The sequence below is a fragment of the Papio anubis genome, chromosome 7 (genome assembly GCF_008728515.1).
Source record: "Papio anubis isolate 15944 chromosome 7, Panubis1.0, whole genome shotgun sequence".
NCBI classification, from domain to species: Eukaryota; Metazoa; Chordata; class Mammalia; order Primates; family Cercopithecidae; genus Papio; species Papio anubis.
Window position 1 is genome coordinate 104,338,182 of NC_044982.1, and position 20,349 is coordinate 104,358,530.

General features: G+C 42.8%; 1 protein-coding gene across 5 annotated transcripts in view; it reads left to right on the plus strand.

Annotated features, from left to right (window-relative positions):
• The first annotated feature begins 551 nt into the window (after positions 1 to 551).
• PDE8A (phosphodiesterase 8A) overlaps positions 552 to 20,349 on the plus strand; it is a 154,586-nt gene continuing 134,788 nt past the window's right edge. For 4 of the 5 annotated variants that reach the window (XM_031668384.1, XM_031668387.1, XM_031668386.1 and 1 more), the window contains exon 1: positions 574 to 1,040. In XM_031668384.1, coding sequence (XP_031524244.1) covers positions 855 to 1,040 — 186 coding nt within the window. In that variant the 5' untranslated portion in view covers positions 574 to 854. Of the gene's footprint in view, positions 1,041 to 20,349 lie in introns of all 5 variants that reach the window. The other variant, XM_031668385.1, reaches the window with a different exon arrangement.

The following is a 20,349-nucleotide window of genomic DNA, read 5'->3' on the forward strand; positions in this document are numbered from 1 at the left end:
TTTGCATTGACGCCAGCACCCGCAGGAGGTCACCGCTGGGGGCTGGGCGCGGCGCGCTGCCAGCAAAACCCGGCCGGGATCACGGAGCCGGAGCCGAACCGCCAGCAACTCCCGGGTGCGGGCAGCCGTTTCTGCGCTTCTCGACGGTGCGGCCCCAGGCCCCGCTGGAGCCGAGGTGCGCCCCTCCCTATCCCGGCGGACGTGGCCCGGCCGCCCTTAGGGGCTTCCTTAGGACCCCGCGCCTTAACCCCGGCCAGCGGGAGCATCTAAGGCTGGCCTTGTGCCCCACCGGCGCTTGGCCTGGGGAGCTTTTCCGCGAGTCGGCGGCCCAGCGGGCGGAGCGGCGTGGGTGTCCAAAGCTAGGCGGAGTCTGGAGCCGGGGAGGCGGCGGCGGCAGCGGGAGCGGGAGCGGGGCCGGGCGCGGCCGGGAGCTCGCCTCCCCCGGGGGTCGCGCCGCAGCTCGGCGAGGGCGGCGTGGCTCGCGCGGCGTGGACTCAGCCGCTCCCGGGTAAGGAGAGCGCAAATCTCCTCCCCCGTATTTCCCCGGAAGCGCGGCCGAGGCGAGCGCGGCGATGTGAGGGAGGCGGCCAGCGGCTCCTGCCTCAGGAAGGGCATGTTCGGAGGGGCGGCCGCGGCACGCCACCCGCCTCAGTGCTCCCTTCCCACCGCCGCCGCCGCAGCGCCCGCACCGCGATAAAAGAGGCGGCCGCGCTTCCTGACGCGAGATCCGCGCTCGCCGCCGCCCGCCCAGGCGGCGATGACACGGCGCCCGCGGCGGTCCCGAGGCGCCGGGTGGGCCGTTTGCTGACCGGATCGCGGCTACCTGCCAGCGTGTCCGCGGCGCCGCCGCCAGCATGGGCTGTGCCCCGAGCATCCACATTTCCGAGAGCCTGGAGGCCGAGGACGCACCTAGCCCCGCGGCATCGCCGCTGTCGTCCGGCGGGCCGCGCCTCCCGCAGGGCCAGAAGACGGCCGCCTTGTCCCGGACCCGCGGCGCCGGCCTCTTGGAGTTGGAGCCTCGCGACGGCAGCGGCAAGAAGGTAAGGGGCGCCGGGCACTCTGGGGCCGCCGGGAAACTCGGGCCCGGCCAGTCAGTAACTTTCCCTCAGGGGCCGGGCGGGGTCCCCCTCCCCCGGGCCTCGGTGCCCTCTTGCCCCGCTTTGGTTGGTTCTGATTGACGCCAGTCGCCCGCCTTGCCGGGGCAGCGTTCAGAGAAGGACTGACCCAGGTGCCGCGACCCTGATTTCCTAGGGTTGCGATTAGGACGTCGCCTGTGTCGCGGCGTCGGTTGCTTGGACACATCCGACTCCCGGAGCGGCAGGGCCCACTGTGAACTTGACTGAGGCGCTTGCATCAATTTCCTCTCCAAGAACTGGTGTTGGAGGGAAACCCCCAGGACATTCTGGCGCGCCCCTGCAATGTTAAATCAGTGTGAACTTTGTTCTTTTCCTGTGGTACAAAGGGAAGGGCGACTGGCCTCACCATTCTTTTCCCTCTCAGCTTTGCACATGCAGTTGCAGTTTACCATTTTCTTCCGGACTATTAGAATGTAATCTGGAACATCAGCTTTGCTTCATTGCACATGTATTTGAGGTCCACGTTTATTAGCATACATACTGTATTTAAAGCATATGTAATTAGAAAATACTGTGAAACGCGATTTTTGAAGCATTCAGCAGAACAAAGTTAATCTTTTATTAAGCAGACTTACTGGGACATGTTGTGACTGTTTGAGGTTGTTTTTTTACGTTGCGTGTCTTCTCCAGCGCATGTTGCCTTGGCTTATGTTTTGTCAAAGTTTCTGGGCTTAGTCTTTGTTAAGGTTTTCTAAAGGAAAGATACAAAGGAAAAAGAAAAATGTGATCATGAAGGCACACAGCAGCAGCTTTCCAGTTCTCTCATTTCAGAATTTAAAGTTGGAACTCATGCGTTGGTTTATGTTTTGTTAAACCAGTAAAAAACAACAACGACAACAAAAAATTCGTGAATGGCTGCAGATTGTTGGCTGTCATCCCTCTCATCACGACCAGTTTTTGAAAGAGTAATTTGCAAAATTTGTTTGATTTTCCTTGCTTGCTGAGCACTGCTGAACATCCCAAGTTTGAGGGATACAGTTTGATGTACTTTGTCTTACATTTCTAACAGTCGTCATGATACTTTTTCTGTATGAAAGAGGAAAGTCTTTCAGTGTTGCGTAATATAGTTGAAGTGATTTCCCCACCATTCCCATACCCTAAGTGAAAATTCAACTTTGTTCTGATTATCAGAAATTGAATTCCTTCTCCTATAGATTCTTTAAAGAAACCTCTGATGGTTTAGACTTATTAACTCAAGGTGCTCTTAATATCAATGTTAAGCTATGTGTTAAGCCTACCTAACTGGCTTTAAAAAAGCGTTACACAGGTGCATATGGAAACTTTAACAGCTTTCAAGTTTTCAGTCCAAATCTAACATTGGTTATTTTGCAGACTAATGTGATACTTTCAGATTACCAAAGTAGCCCTTTTAGTAAGAGGCCCTTGTGTCTTACAGGCTTTTTTTTGTGGTGGGCTGGGTGTCCTAAAATTCACCTAGGTGTCTTGTAAGCCTCCCTAGTGCAGCAGCAGCTTGCTTTAGTGCTATCGCAGTGCCTTTAGGTCCCTGAGTTTGTAAGTGCTTACTTCAACCATTCTTCCCTATTGGTAGACTATTGTCTTGTGTTGGGGGCCCAGAAAATACTTTCATCCTTGAAGTGCCTAACCCAGTGGCATACACATAGTAGGTACTAAATAAGTGTTTACTGACTTCTTTAAAAATTGTTAACTGAATGATGAAACATTTTCAGTCATTGGAATTTGATTTCATAAAGCCTCCTATATAGACTTCAGAATAATAGTATTTCCAGAGCAGGAGTCAGATTATGAATTATAACACCACAACCACAGAAATAATAGCCCCATACTTGTTATTCATGAACTGTACATGTCGATACCTCATTTACAGATATTTGCATTTAGGCATGTCGGATAGTAGAGCAGAGGTAAATGTCAGCATTTTTTCTAGTCTAATATTTTTTCTTTATGAGAATGCATCTTTTTAAATTAAGATATTAACTATACTCTGGAAATTCATGTTTAGAGAAAGTAAACTGCTAGCAATTTAGCAAAATTAAATCAAAATTAATTTCTTTATATTAACATCTCAAGATGCAATTTAATTCATTACAAAATTTCTTTTTAAAACAGTAAGTCAGCATATCTAAGTGAATTTCAACAAGAAATTCATTGGGGGATGCTTTTATAGTCCTACAGTATTTAGTAAATACCAGTTTATCAGTGTAGGTGGGAGATTGATAACTAATTGCATTTTCAGGTTAAGCAGTATGTACCCTGCGTTAAAGTGTATCCTGCATGTGTTCCATGGAGCAATATGTGAACTGCTAATAAGTATGAGAGAAGAGTTCCATCGTCTAGTAAGTTTTTGGGAAGTACAGGTTGAATATCCCTAATCAGAAAATAAGAAATGTTCCAAAGTCTGTTTTGAGTGCTGACATGATGCTCAAAGGAAGTGCTCATTGGAGCATTTCGGAGTTTGAATTTTCAGGTTAGGGATGCTGTGAACTGGTAAATATAATGCAGATAAAAAAAAAAAAAATCCGCAATCCAAAACACATCTGGTCTCAAGCATTTGGGACAAGAGATATGCGGCCTATACTGGCTCAGACTAAGTTCAGCAGAGTTCTTTTATGTAGGACTTGTCAGAGAACCTAATTTGTGAAAGTAATCTGTGAGTCTCCAAGTGGTTTTTAGAGTGTGCAGCATTTCCTAAACTAGTTGATTATGGAGCCCTTTTCTTGAGGTATATGTCAGGCAGGCCACATGTTAAGACCTGATTTTTTTTGTGAGATACCAATATTCAAAGTACAAGAAATATACTTAACAGTAAAACTCAATGAATGTAATTTGCTTCTTAATGATTCCAAAGGTACTTTAGATTTTGTAATATATTAGGCTGTGTTGTCTGTATGAACTTATTTAAGTATTACTAAAAATACTCTCTAGATGTTTATTTGTTTCAGGAGTTTAAGTTTATGTGGTTATAGATAGTGAATGCTGTGTTAAGTTTGTGAACACTTAAGAGTTTTGTTTATTTTTAATCAGTGTGAGCCTTAATTGTAACATTTTAATATTTTCTTGCCAATCTTTGGATTTACCCCATTTCCTCTTTCCCTAGCCAGGACTTGAGTTGCCCTTGAAAGATTTGCATGTAGTGTTAGCGACCCTATGCTCTCCCCCCACCTTCCTTTTTGCAAACATCCACTGCACTGCTAATGATTGATGCTCCCCGCACCCCCAGTAATCAACTCTGTGAGATGGCAATCATGTTTGTTTTGTTCACTGCTATATCCCCCAGGCCTGGCACACAGTAGGCCTTCCATAAACATATGAATTAGATAATTTTGTGAACCAGACTGTAGAAGTTGAAAATCCACCCAGGCCAGGTAAGTAGAAATAGAAGCCAATTTTAACTAGAGTAGAGGCTATAAAGTTTGGATTTGGTTTTGTGGAAATCTCTGGTTATTGCTCTTCAGAGCACTGTACGAGGCAATAATATATTTCTACCCTGTTCAGCAGAGATTTCCCTATAAAGAAAAATTAAAGAGGCTGGATGCAGTGGCTCGTGGTTATAGTCCCAGCACTTTGGGAGGCCAAGGCAGAAGGATTGCTAGAGCCCAGGAGTTTGAGACCAGCCTGGACAACATCTCAAGACTCCATCTCTACCAAAAAATAAAAAAAAAATTAGCTGGGCATGGCACTGCACACCTTTAGTCCCAGATACTTGGGAGGCTGAGGCGGGAGGATCACCTGAGCTAAGAAGTTCAAGGCTGCTGTGAGCTGAGGTCACATCACTGCACTCCAGCCTGGGCAACAGACAGAAACCTTGTCTCGAAAATAAATAAATAAATAAAAGATGTAAGGATTAGTGCAGCTAAGGTGATAGATAATAGTACAGCTGCATGCCAACCGCTAATCAGGTGTTACTGCTATCAGCACTCACTCAGAATCTCAGACATTCTCCAGTTGGTCCATTTCTGTTTCCCTTTGCTTCTGTCATTCGCTTCCTCCATCCTCTTTTCTCTTACTTTTCATCACCTCCCCTCCCATTTCCATCTTCCTCCTTGCTTTTTTCTGCTGGCCCACCTTCCTGCATGAAACTGGCCACTCTTGCCATCTTAGTCAACTAAAGTTTAGTGATTTCTAAATGTTACTAAGCAATGGAATAAAATTTATTGCCTGCTCCTAGTTTACAAAGTGGATTAGTCAAATTTTTTTTTTTTTTTTTTAAGACAGAGTCTTGCTTTGTTACCCAGGCTGGAGTGCAGTGGCACAACCTTGGCTCACTGCAGTCTTGACCTCCTGGGCTCAAGTGATCCTCCCACCTCAGCCTCCCAAATAACTGGGACTACAGGTGTGCACCATGCGTGGCCAGTTTTTTAAACTTTTTTTTTGTTGAGATGGGATCTTGCTACGCTACCCAGGCTAGGCTCACACTCCTGGGCTCATGTGATTCCCCCAGCCTCAGCCTGCCAAAGTGCTGGGATTACAGGTGTGGGTTACTGTGCCCGACTGATTACCCCATATTTTATATTTGTCAAAACTAAAGCAATTTTCTCTTTGTGTGTGACCTGATTTTTTTCCTCCACTAGGGGTCTTTGACCCTTGCTAGATTATATGGAATTACTGAAAGTTTCCCTTTGAAGGTGTAGTTGAGAAAAATGAGACCAAACTTTCTTCTGCCATAAGTGACTATAGTTTATCTCCAGAGCTCAGGGGTTGTGAGTTCCCTCATCATTGTGTTCTTGTGCCTCTCAGTATATAGAAAGATATTTCTGTATTCATTTTCTTGAATTCCTTTTACATACATAAAATACTTTGCATTTATGTCATTTTTTTTAGTACGTACTGTCATTGCCACCATAACTTTAAGTGTGATTCTTAAGATAGACATTGTCACAATTCTGTCACCTTAAACCTGTCCCTGACCAACTTTGACCCTCACGTTGCTGAGGCAAGGTTTAGATAGGGTCTGTGGTCCCTTCTGGCACAAACGTTTCCTGTGAAGTGGCTTATGACTCTGGTTTTCCCTTGGATAGCTTGCTCATTTGGATTGGTTCCTTTTTTTTTTTTTTAGACAGAGTTTTTTGCTCTTGTTGCCCAGGCTGGAGTGTAATGGTGCGATCTCAGCTGACCGCAACCTCCGCCTCCCAGGTTGAAGCAATTCTCATGCCTTGGCCTCCCGAGTAGCTGGGATTACAGGCTTGTACCACCATGCCGGGGTAATTTTTTTTTTTTTTTGTATTTTTAGTGAGATGGAGTTTCTACATATTGGTCAGGCTGGTCTTGAACTCCTGACCTCAGGTGGTCTGCCTGCCTCAGCCTCCCAAACTGCTGGGATTATAGGCGTGAGCCATTGCACTTGGCCTTGGATTGCTTCTTAAATAGGAGAAGGTTCATGATGTGAGGACACAGGGTGAGGCAGACATCTCAGAATAACCTTAAAGGACAGAATATTTTAAAAAATTTAAAAGAAAAAAAAGAACAGAGGGAGAAGTACTTAGGACATGAGTAATCCCTCAGTCTTACCCAAGCTCAGTGGCTTCATCCTGGTTTCTCAGTACACTGAGGCAGTAGGAGGTGATGGATTCTGCAGTTCTTAGAGTGCAAACTATTCATATTAGTAATAACCACCATTTCTTGGATGCCCTCTGTGTTGCAAGCACCATGTTAGATGCTTTAAAGATATTATCTCATTTAATCCTTTCAACTCTGTGAGGTGGCAGGTATAATTTCCCTTTAGCAGATAAGACACCAGAGGTTAGAAACTTGCCCAGGGTCATACATTTAAGCTGGGATTCAAATCCACTGGTCCTGGCTCTCACCTGCTAGGTTGTTACTCTCTGTTAACTAGCTATGTTCATTGCATTTCCCATTCTTTCGTCTTCTGCTAAGCTGCAAATTTCACAGGTCAACTGGGTTTTAAGCAGGCATCTTGAATCTGCATTATCAGGATTTTGTTAAGTTTCGACTTACTAAGGAAGTTGGTTACAGCCCTACCTTAGGTTCCTGAGTTTGAGGAAGTTGAAGTCATCTTCAGCCCTGTCCCAGTTAACTCCTGAAGCCAGATATTTTGTGATGCCCTCCGATCTGCCCTCTGCTGTCTGAAATGAGTTGGGAGGGCATCCCTTGGGAGTTTTTTTTTCCTTTCCTCTTTCTCCTGCTCAGGTTTCAGGCAGCCTGCCTTACCAAGAGTTCTCCAGGAGCTGGTTCTTTCCATTGCCCTTTGCCTAGAGTGCTGTTCCCCCACCAGTGCTGCAGGCACCTATCTTCCCAGGAGTTATTCAGGGCCCAGCTGAAAGCTTCCTTGAGCCCTTAGCTGGCTTGCATTCTTTTCTCTGCTCTTGGGACCTGCTCCTGTATCCCTGTGAGCCTAGGATTTCTGTCTTCAGCCTTCTGCTAGATTATAGGCTGCTTGAGGGCAAGTACTGTGTCCTAGTTTCATTATAGTTCCCAAAGTACTTGGCACACTTGGTAAATATTTGGATAAGTACACCAGTCTCTAAGGCTGAAAGGGCTTTTATTCATGTTCCACGAGTCTATCTCACCTTGTTTAGATTTAACAAAAGTTGTTGGGGTGTGTTCTGTGTTTTAACAGAAAGCTAAAATACCCTTAAGCCAGTGATTAATCTGTGGGGTGATTAGTAAAGCTTTTACCTCTAATTTTGGCTGAGTTAGGGTTGAGCAATGTTCCTGGGTCCCCTCCTTCTGTTCTACTTTTGTTCTGCTCTGTTTGGTAAAGAGTGGTAGAGTATCATGTCAGAGAGCTGTTTTGACAAGTTTGTATTGCATGTCTTAGCTACAGGCACCATATGTAGTTTGCCCATCCACACAGACAGGAAGGATGTTGCAGATTTCCCAGAACTTTGAGGGTGACCTCAAGTAATTTGGGATGAAGGACTTTGTCGGTGCTTTTATTCTGTATTGGTTGGAAATACACCTTTGCTGTTCATCCTCTTTCACTGCCTGCCGTCTCTCTTTCATGTCCTATTAGTGAGTACAGGAGCTGCTTTACTTCCTCTTACTCTCCTTATAGGATAACCCAAAGAGCTAGTGGCACATTAGCAGTTCCCAGGTTGTCTGCAGAGGTTTGGTGTTGATGGCAGCTCCCTAGTGTTAAAAGACTATAGGAGTGGCCGGGCGCGGTGGCTCACACCTGTAATCCCAGCACTTTGGGAGGCCGAGGCGGGCGGATCACAAGGTCAGGAGATCGAGACCACGGTGAAACCTCTTCTCTACTAAAAATACAAAAAATTAGCCGGGCGCGGTTGTGGGCGCCTGTAGTCCCAGCTACTCGGGAGGCTGAGGCAGGAGAATGGCTGGAACCCGGGAGGCGGAGCTTGCAGTGAGCTGAGATCCGGCCACTGCACTCCAGCCTGGGCGACAGAGCGAGACTCCGTCTCAAAAAAAAAAAAAAAAAAAAAAAAAAAAGACTATAGGAGGAGGAGCCAGAAGATGTGTGTTTTGGGTCCAGCTCCATCAGACTTTGGCCATGTGATATTTGGCAGCTCCTGATCCTGAGTTTTCTCAAATACGGAATTAAGCTAGAACACCTGGGTTCTGGTGAGGATAACTAAAAATAATCTGCGTGAAAGTGTTTTGTAAACTCCAAGACACTGTCACACGTAAGGATTGACCATTTTCTTATGAGAACCTTTCTTAAAGGCGAACTTGGTTCAAATATATCTGTTTTTTAATGCAGCTCTCATTTTTAATATAGCTTTGTTTTTCTCCAATATTTTGTGAAAATTTTCATAGAGCAAAGTTGAGAGAATTATGCACTCATATGCCTGCCATCTGGATTCTGCAGTTAACACTTTTCTATGTTTGTCTTATATCTATCCTCTTTTATCCATCCATCAACCCGTTTTATTTTTGGATTCGTTTCAAAGTAAGTTCCACCCATCAGTATACTCAACCCCTAAATATTTCAGTATGTATATCAAGTACTAGAGCTCAAAATTTGAATTTTGGGCATGGTAGCACACACCTGTAGTCCCATCTACTCAGGAGCTGAGGCAGAAGGATTGCTCGAGCCCAGGTGTTCGAGACCAGCCTGGGCAATATAGCAAGACCTCATCTCAAAAGAAAAAATTAATTCAAAATTAAATAAATTCAAAGTTTACTTCTTTAAGTGTGAAATGCCATAAAGTAAAATGTGTAAATTTTATGTGTACCATTTGTGAGATATGACAAATGTATATGACTGTGTACTACAAATCTCTATCAAGATAGAGAATTACACAATATTATAATCACCCCCAAAAGTTCTGTTGTGCTCCCTCTCCGTTCTTACCCCCAGCCACCAGCAACCACTGTTCTGAATTTTTTCCATTATAAATTATTTTTGCCTGTTCTAGATTTCATGTAAATAGAACCTTACAGTCTAGATTATTCTTTTTTTTATAAGGCTTATTTCACTCAGCATAATGTTTTTGAGATTCTTCTATGCTGCACGAGTCAGTAGTTTGTTCTTTTTTCTAATTAGTCTGTTACATGAATAAAGCACAGTTCACTTATTCATTCTTTTGTTGATGGATACTAGGGCCGTTTCTAGTTTTTGGCTATTATGACTAAAGCTACTATGAATATACTAGCATATGTTATTTTGTGGACATATGCTTTCATTCCTCGTGGTTAAATACCATGAAGTGAAATTGCTGGGTCATAGGATAGGTATATGTGTAGGTTTTTAAGAAACTGCTTGACTTTTTCCCAAAATAGTTATTCAATATTACACTCATGCCAACAATGTATAATAAAAGTTCAGTTGCTCTACATCCTTCCCATCATTTGGTGTTAATCAGTATTTTAATTTTAGCCATTCTGGTGGGTGTGTAGTGATATCTCATTGTGGTTTTGATTTGTATTTCCTTGATGGTTGATGATTTTGAGTACTTTTTTCATGTGCTTATTGTTCATTTGCTGTATTATTGTCTTTTTAAAGTTTTTATTTTAATACTTTTTTATTAAAAGGAAATATAAATATCATCATGACCTCTGGGTAGGGAAGGACTGATTAAGCAAGTTACACAAGGTATTTCCATAAAGGAGATGGTTGATAAATCCAACTACGTTAAAATAAATACCTTCTCATCAAAAGAGTGAAAAGGAAAGCTGCAGACTGGAAGAAGACATTTGCAATGCATAGTACCAATAAAGGATTAGTACTCAGAGAGGTCCTAAAAATAATAAGAAAACAACAGCCCAGTTGAAAAATTGGAAAAGGTTGGAACAGGCACAGCACTAAGAGGAAACCAAATAGCTAATAACATATGAAAAGATTTTCGACCTCATTGGGGAAATGCAAATTAAACCCACGGTGAAATAACATTTTATACTCATCAGATTGGCAGTATTTTGAGGAACTGCTCAATGTTAGGTAGAGGTGTAAATTAGTTCGACTACTAGGGAAACCCATTGCCATTGCCAGGTAGAGTTGAACAGGTGACCCTGTGACATAGCAGCTTCTCTCCTAGAAACTCTTATGTATCTTTACTGGAAACATGTATGAGAATTTTCAGAGCAGCATTACTTTTAATTGCAAACTTTCCTGTAAAACCCAAATGTCCATTAACAACATAATGGATAAACAAGTTGTGGTATGTTCAAAGAAAGGAATACTTCACAGCTGTGAAAAATGAATGGATTACAGCTGCAGATATTAACTTTCATAAATCTCAAAAACTTAATGTGGAGAGAAGAAGCCATCAACAAATTTATAAGGTATGATTCTTTTTATGTAAAGATTGATAGGCTGGGAGTGGTGGCTCACACCTGTAATCCCAGCACTTTGGGAGGCCGAGGCAGGAGGATTACTTGAGGCCAAGAGTTTGAGATCAGCCTGGACAACATAGCAAGACCCCATCTCTAACAAAGAAAAGCTAAACAATATATAGTAATACACACATAGGTGTTAAAAGTTACCATAAAATCAGTTCAGGCAAATAAAGTTTATTTTAAGTACTTAAATGTTTAACATGTTAATTTGAGTGCCTAATATAGAGGCTGTAAGAGGATAACAGGCCCTGCTCTCGGGGAACAATTAGTCCTTTCTGGAAAGGTGGGGTGGGTCTCTGACCTGGAAGTGATGATGGCACCTTGGGGGATGGATTGTGGAGGCAGGAGCTTGGTCTGGATTGGTCATAAGGTACAGAAAGAGGAAAGGAGGGAGAGGTTTGACCTGGGCTTAAAAGACTGGTAGGATGTGGATAAGTGGAAAATATATCTCTGGATAAGGGGAAGGAAGGGTACGGGGGTTGGGTGCATGTTCCAATTATGAGGAGGCTGACCAGGGATAGGAGGGGAGGTCTAAAAGCCAGGTTGAGGAGTTTGAAGTCCATCCTATAAACATTAGAGAACTCTCAAGGCATTTCATTTTCAGCAGGGTAGTCAAAGGATAAACATATTTCATGAAGATTAGGTTTCAGGCAAAAATTGCAATAAGTGGGGTGAGGGAAAGCTAGAGGTGGGGCAGTATCCACGACCTATTGCAGTGGTTCAGGCACAAGGTATGACCAGGTATGACTAACTTAGTGCAGTGGTTTGGAAGAGGAGGGAATGAGGGAAGGAAAAACTGACTAGTGACAGATTGGATTTGGTGAGTGAAGGGGCGGAGAGTGGAGGGTGACTCAGAGGTTGGGGTTTACCAGCTTAGAAGGACTGTGATAACATGCCACAATTTGTACAGTGCTTTATGGTTTACCAAATGCTATTTTTGTACCTCATCTCATTTGATGTTCCCTAAACCATGGGGAGGTGGAAAGGAGGGATTTTATTCTCCCCGTTTAAGGCCTAAAGAAGCAGAAATTTAGAGATTGAATGACTTATTCAAGTTTGTACTGACCACTTAACAGAAACAGGTTCACTGTAATAGCATAGGGGAGAAGTCAGAGGGAAGTGAAGTTAGGGAGTTTTTTAAAAAAACCTTTCTTGTCTTTTGGTTCTGAGTTCATCTTATAAAAAAAAACTTACTTTTCCTGATTGTAAAAGTCATATTCATTGTAGAAAACTTGAAACATACAGAAAAGAAAAAGGATCGGCCGGGTGTGGTGGCTCATGCCTGTAATTCCAGCACTTTGGGATGCCGAGGCAGGCGGATCACAAGGTCAGCAGATCGAGACCATCCTGGATAACAGGCGGATCACAAGGTCAGCAGATCGAGACCATCCTGGATAACACGGTGAAACCCTGTCTCTTCTAAAAATACAAAAAATTAGCCGGGTGTGGTGGCAGGTGCCTGTAGTCCCAGCTACTTGGGAGGCTGAGGCAGGAGAATGGCGTGAACCCAGGAGGCGGAGTTCTTAGTGAGCCGAAATTGCACCACTGCAGTCCCGCCTGGGTGACAGAGTGAGACTCCGTCTCCAACAAGGATCACTTAAATTGTACAGTCACTTAAATTGCACAGTCAGGAGATCATGCCTTATAAAATGGTGGTGTGTTTCCTTCCATCCATGTAGATTGCTTTAAATAACTGTAATTAAAACTTTTTTGGGCTGGGTGTAGTGACTCATGCCTGTAAATCCCAGCACTTTTGGGAGGACAAGATGGGAGAATCACTTGAGACCAGGAGTTTGAGACCAGCTTGGGAAACATAGTAAGACCCCCATTCTCTATTAAGAAAAAAAATGAATAAATAAATTAGGTGGGCATGGTGGTGCACACCTGTAATCCCAGCTACTTAGTAGACTGAGGCTGGAGGATTGCTTGAGGCTGGGAGTTTGGGGTGGCAGTGAGCTATGATTGTGCTACTGCACTCCAACCTGGGTGACAGAGTGAGACGCTATCTCTTAAAAAGCAAAAAACAAAAATATTTTTAAAGCAGTTTTGTTTTTTAGTTCTAGGAAACATTTAACTATTATTTATTTAAATGCTGTCCCCTTAAATTTTCTCGTTTTCTCTTCTGCAGCTCCCTCCAAAAGATAGATTGAGATGCATCTTGATCTGTTCTCCATGTCTCTTCACTTTTCTTTTACTTTCCCTCTCTGTGCTATCTTCTGGAAGGATTTTTTAGCTCAATATTTTAAGTCACGAATTCATTCCTCAAGGTCTACTCAGCTCTTTAGCCCACTGAGTTTTTAAATTTGAGTTTTTGTCTTCAATCTATGGTTTGCTCTTTTTTCATAACTGCTTATTCATGTTTTATGGTTGCAGCATACTCCCTTATCTCTTTGAGGATATTAATTATATTCACTTTAAAGTCCTATTCTGATTGCTGTTTATTAAAAACACTTTTTATTGAGTTATAAATACAATCAGCCAAGGTGTACAAAATCCCTAAGTGTACAGCTTGATGAATTTTCCTCATGCTGCCATGTAATCACCACCCAAATCAAGACAACATTTCCGGCTTTCCAGAAGGCTGCCTTGTGGCTGTTCACTGTTTTTCAGTATTTTTAACATTTTATGAAAAATCTCAAAATACAGCAGTCTTGAAGAATTTTTCACAGGGCACCCGTGTATACCCAATGCCTGTATTTTACATTAGCATTTTACTGTACTTGCTTTATCATGTATATCCATGTATCCATTCTTCTACCTATCATTTTCCTTTTTCTTTGATATATTTTAAAGTAACTGCAAATGAGGACGGGCACGGTCGCTCATGCCTGTAATCCCAGCACTTTGGGAGACCGAGGAGGGTGGATCACCTGAGGTCAGGAGTTCAAGACCTGGCCAACATGGTGAAACCCTGTCTCTACTAAAAATACAAAAAATTAGCTGGGCGTGGTGGCAGGTGCCTGTAATCCCAGCTACTAGAGGCTGAGGCAGGAGAATCGCTTGAACCCTGGAGGCGGAAGTTGCAGTAAGCCGAGATCACACCATGAAGTTATAGAACATTATTTTCATTCCAGAAAGTTTCATCATGCTCCTTACTGGACAATCTCCCAACCATGCTTCTGATTTTTTTCTTACCATAGATTAGTTTTGCCTGTTCTAATTTTAATATAAGTGGAGTTATACAGTATGTACCTTTTTATTTTTATTTATTTATTTTTTTTGAGGCAGGGTCTCCTTCTGTTGCCTAGACTGGAGTGCAGTGCTGTGGTCATAGTTAACTGCAGCCTTGACTTCCCTGGCTCAAGTGATCCTCCTCCCACCTCAACCTCCTGAGTAGCTGGGAATACAGGTACGCACCACCATGCCTGGCTAATTAAAAAAATTTTTTTGTAGAGATAGGGTCTCACTATGTTGCTCAGGCTGGTCTCAAACTCCTGGGCTCAAGCAATCCTCCTGCCTCAGCTTCCCAAAGTGTTGGGATTACAGGTGTAAGCCACCACGCCCAGTGTATGTACTCTTATATAAGACTTCTTTCCCTCAGCATTATGTTTTTGGGATTCATGTATGTTTCATGTCTCAGTAGTTCATAATATTACACGATTAACTTTTAAAAGCTCACAATAAATATGGTTAAATTGCCCTCCAGGAAAATGGGATGAAATTTTGTAATGAAAAAATCCCTGAGTGGGCATGCACTACTTTACCCTGCCTTGTGGTCAGATTTTTATTTCATAAGGAGCGTGTGAGAGCGCTTTGTGGTGCTTTCAACAATCTGACTGTGAGAGGTGGTATTTTATTGGTATTTTAGTTTGAATTTATTTCATTTATTATTTGTTACTCTTTATTTCTCCCAAGTATGTTTTGGACATTTGAATTTCCTCTTCTGTGAATTTTTCATGTCTGTTGCCTATATCTCTATTTAGGTTTTAGAGGTTAAATTATTACTTACAAGAACTTTTTAATAAGTGTGAATGTTAAATTTTGACCTCATGTACATTGCAAATTTTTTTCCTCAAGTATCTTTTTCTTTTTTTTAGATAATGTTTAAACATTTTTTTTTAATTTAATGATTTTTAGAACTAGGGTCTTGCTCTGTTGCCTAGGCTGGAGTGCAGTGGCAGCCTCACCGCAGCCTCAAACTTTTGTGCTCAAGTGATCCTCCCACCTTAGCCTCCTGAGTAGCTGGGACTATAGATGTATGCCACCATGCCTGGCTAATTTTTAGATTTTTTTAAAAAGAGACAGGATCTCCCCATGTTGTCCAAGTGGTCTTGAACTCCTGGGCTCAGAGGATCCTCCTGCCTTAGCCTCTCAAAATGCTGAGATTATAGGCGTGAGCTACCTTGCTTGGCAGGTATTTGTATATCTAAACATAGAAAAAGTATAATAAAAATACAGTATAAAAGATAAGAAATGGGCTGGGCATGGTGACTCATACCTGTAATCCCAGCACTTTGGGAGGCTGAGGCGGGCGAATCACTTGAGGTCAGAAGTTCAAGACCAGCCTTGCCAACATGGTGAGACCCCATCCCTACTTAAAAATACAAACATTAGCTGGGTATGGTGGCACATGCCTGTAATCCCAGCTACTCAGGAGGCTGAGGCAGGAAAGTCGCTTGAACCCAGGAGGCAGAGATTGCAGTGAGCTGAGATCGCACCACTACAGTCCATCCTGGACAACGAAGCGAGACTGTCTCAAAAAAAAAAAAAAAAAGGGTGGTACACTTATAGAAGGCACTTACCATGAATGGGGCTTACAGGACTGGAAGCTGCTCTGAGTGAGTCAGTGAATGAGTGGTGAGTGAATGTGAAGGCCTAGGATATTACTAGGATATTACTGTGTACTACTGTAGACCTTATCAACACTGTACACTTAGGCTACACTAAATTTGTTTTAAACATTTTTATTTCTTCAATAATCTCAACTTACTGTAGCTTTTTTACTTTATAAAGTTTTTTTTTTAACTTTTTGACACTTTTAAAGTAATACTTAGCTTAAAACATGAACATACTGTATAGCTGTACATAAGTATTTTCTTTCTTCACATAGTTACTCTATAAGCTTTTTACCATTATAATTTTTTTTCTTTTTGAGACAGGGTCTCACTCTGTCACCCAGGCTGGAATGCAGTGGTGCGATCTTGGCTTACGGCAACCTCTGTCTCCTTGGCTCAGTCGATCCTCCCACGTTAGCTTCCTAAGTAGCTGGGACTACAGGCGTGCACCACCATGCCTGGCTAATTTTTTGTATTTTTTTTTTTTAGAGATGGGGTCTTGCTATGTTGTCCAGGCTGGCCTTGAACTCCTGAGCTCAAGCAATCCACCCACTTTGGCCTCCCAAAGTGCTGGGATTACAGGTGTGAGCCACCGCACCCAGCCTTGATTTTTAAATGTAATGATAAATTGCAGCCATTTTCCCATGTTATTAATTTCTTCAGAACATTTATATGGTGGTACTAATGCTGCCATGTACATCTTTTTTTTTTTTTTTTTGAGACGGAATTTTGCTCTTGTTGCCCAGGCCGGAGTGCAATGGCATGATCTTGGCTCACCACAATCTCCGCCTCCCAGGTTCAAGTGATTCTCCTGCCTCAGCCTTCCGAGTAGCTGGGATTACAGGCGCATGCCACCATGCCAGGCTAATTTTTTTGTATTTTTTTTGTAGTAGAGACGGGGTTTCTCCATGTTGGTCAGGCTGGTCTCGAACTCCCAACCTCAGGTGATCCGCCTGCCTCGGCCTCCCAAAGTGCTGGGATTACAGGCGTGAGCCACTGCGCCCGGCCATGTATATCTTCTTACAACAGGTTTAAGATGGGTATAATTTTATAAGCCTTTGTGCACAAAGACTTGGATTTATTCTTAGAATCTACTTTTAAGTCTTGATTTCAGGTTTTAAAACATTTTAGGGTAGTCTGTACTGAAAACGCCTTAAATTAAAAAATTTTTATATATAAACTTGGCTTTAGATAAGTTATATTTACTTATTGAACTCTTCCATTTTCTTAAGAATTAATTCCTTAGTGGGACCTTTGACTTTACCATATCCAACTTACTTTCTCAATTTATGGAGGAGGAAATCAAAACCGTAAGGCTGTTGGGAGACAGGTGCAAGATCACACTGCAAGTACTGGGGAAGCTGGGACAAGAACCCCAAGCTAACTCTTGTCCTTTATCCCATGACACCTTTTGTATTCATGGGAAGTGAACCAGAGTTACTTCACTCCCTTTGGTCATTTCACTGAGATGGCCTGGCCTCAGACTCTGCATGCTTTTCTAATTCACGTTTGCAAAGTGTACCCTTGTCCAGCAGGCTTTACTGTATCAGAAGCAATAAGTTGAACACCTGGAATTTCTAAACTTGGATGTCATTAGAGGAGTTGCTAGATTATTGCAAAATGGCTCTGTTTTTATTTTGAATGCATGTACAGATACCTGTTTTTTCATCTTAGTTTGTAACCCATACACTTGGGGTTAGAGTTGGCATGCAGTGAAACCTACAGTATTTATTAATACTTAGTCATTAACTGTATTTTTGATCAGCTTCCTTTACTACCCTAACATTTTTAGGTAAAAACAGGAGGTCTTGTTCCTTTTTTCTCCCTAAATCATTATGCCCTGTCTTTTTGTTATTTCAGAATTAAGAAATAGGGTCTTAAAAAGCCAAAAATTTCCATGAGGTGAATTATAATAAAGGCTTTCCTTGGGATGAAGAAGGCAGGCAGGGATAATACCCTGTGGGCCAGCAGTATTTTCAAAAGGCACAGAACACCTCTATGGAGATAATTGATAGTTGACTATATGAGCAAACGTATACTTATTTTCAATATTGCTAAAAATTAGTTCTTCCATTAGACACTAATCTCTAATGAGATTAGTTTTCAGAGACTATGAGTTAGAAATTGTTTTAGTGGTTTTCTAGTCTGACTTCTTGAACTCCATTGTAGATGTTCTCTTGTCAGTTCTCCCATATACACAGAGAACTCCAGTTTGGTAAATTTTCCTGATAGGTCACATTCTTTTCTTTTCTTTTTTTTTTTAAAGACAGAATCTCGCTCTGTCACCCAGGCTGGAGTTCAGTGGCACAATCTTGGCTCACTGCAACCTCCGCCTCCTGGGTTCAGTCGATTTTCCTACCTCAGCCTCCCAAGCAGCTGGGATTACGGGTACCACCCACCACACCTAGCTAATTTTGGTATTTTTAGTAGAGATGGGTTTCACCATGTTGGCCAGGCTGGTCCTTGAACTCCTGACCTCAGGTGATCTGCCTGCCTTGGCTTCCCAATGTGCTGGGATTATAGGCGTGAGCCACCGTGCCCAGCCCATATTCTTTATTGAACAATAAAATATTCCCTCATTCATTCAGCAAACCTTTGGTGCTTACCATGGGCTAGGAACTGCACTAGACACTTGCTGGTAATGTGATGATGAATAAGATGTGGCCTCCCTTTTGTTGTTGTTGTTGTTGTTTTTAAGACGGAGTCTTGCTCTGACGCCAGGCTGGAGTTCAGTGGTGCAATCTTGGCTCACTGCAACCTTCGCCTCCCGGGTTCAAGCGATTCTCCTTCCTTAGCCTTCTGAGTAGCTAGGACTACAGGCGGGCACCAGTACACCCAGCTAATTTTTTGTATTTTTAGTAGAGACGGGGTTTCACCATGTTAGCCAGGATGGTCTCCATCTCTTGACCTCGTGATTCACCTGCCTCAGTCTCCCAAAGTGCTGGGATTATAGGCATGAGCTACCACACCTGGCTGGCCTCCCTTTTAAAATGATAAGCTCACAAGACAACAACTTTACCTCTAATTGTGTGTGTGTTTCCACTGCCCCCTTGATTTTATAAAACCTGTATAGAAATGTAAACATATTGTTGCTGCAATACAGTTAAAAAGAGCAGAGGAATTGAAATCTGAAAACTTGGGTTCAAATTCTGGGCTTTCTCTTTGGTTTTGGTACTTATTTAGCTGTGTGAGCTGGAGCAAATTGAATAACTTCTCTGTGAGCCACAGTTCTTTGTATATAAAATGTGGACATGAGAGAAGGTATAGGAAGATACCTTCTAATCTGTTAATGCAGCCTAGAAGTGACAGACTTTTCTTGTTTTTCTTTGCGTGTTAACCAGAGTTTTGTTTTCTCACCAGTGGGTCACTGGAGAAGGAAGCTCTGATATAATCCTTTCAGTGCTGCTGAATATACTGATAATGGAAAAATAAACAGGGGTGCACTGGTTTTCTGCCCTGTAAACCAAAAAACAGTTTTCAGTGCCAAAAGCTGTGTTTGTCTTGTAAGACCAAGAATGTTTCTGCAATGTAGGACAGCTTCAGATCCCACTGAATCTCTTGGGTAATCACATGGTTTTGGTTTAGGTTCAGTTGTTTATAGGGCTAGCTTTTCTTACTGTGCTCACTTTCTGCTGTAGTAAAATAATGTAGACTGGCTGGAGGTGGTCTCTGGTCAGGGTTATTATGAACTGGCCTTGTTCTTCCAGTGTGCAGACCCTGGCTAATCAGAGAAGTGTACCTGTCCCATAACTAGGCTCTGGAAAGACCTTCAAGCATGGCATGCGAACTGGGCCCTGGCTCCTCCCCACCAGGTCCATTTGGAGTCAGTGGTTTCTAAATGGTGGCAGTGAGGGCTTTGCTCTGGCCCTCAGCCTTCTTAGCTTTCTCTACCACTGTAGAGCCAGGTAGCTAAAATAATCTGCCTTGTTTTTCTTCCTCATGAGGAAATTTTCTGGAATTTTTATCCCACCTTATCCATTCTTCTGAAAAATTTGTTTTCAGATCTTATTTTTCTAATTCCCAGATAACCAGAACCCACATGCAGAAGTGTAGAAGATCTGTACCCTGCCAGCAGAGGTTCAGAAAAGGAGCAGAGTGAGCAAATGCAGATATGATTGTTCTATTCCCCTGTCTAACACTCCCTGTGACTCCCAGTTGCCAAATTCAGACTCCTTTCTTTGGTGTGTAAAGCCCAGCATGATGGGTTCCTGCCCCCTCTCCAGCTTCTTGCTGTGCCTCACACACTGAATGTGTTGAGTACTCACATTTCCAGGGACTTGATAACCTCTGGATTTTTGACGGTGCAGTTTCCTTGCCAATGCTCCGCAAGAATTTCTTTCCAATTTATTCAGTGTAATTAACAACAACAACAAAAAAAACCTCAATGAAGGAAGAGCACTAAGAAGGAAGTAGGTAACTGTTAAAAGACTTTATGTCTGGAAAAAATGCCCCCTTTTTTTGTATTTGCAATATTCCACTACAAAAACAAAAAGACAAGACTAAGATAGGATAAAGGGTTCCAACTGTCAAGCTCATGCATGCTCAGAGGTTGGAGAGGTTCCTATGGTCTGCTGTAGGACAGTTTTTCCTTCCTGACTGTTTCACTATGGCCTTGAGGACCCAGAGAGTGGAAGAAGGTTGCAGAGAATGGATGGATATCCTAGGGACTGGAAGAACATGGCGGCTGATACTGGGTATCC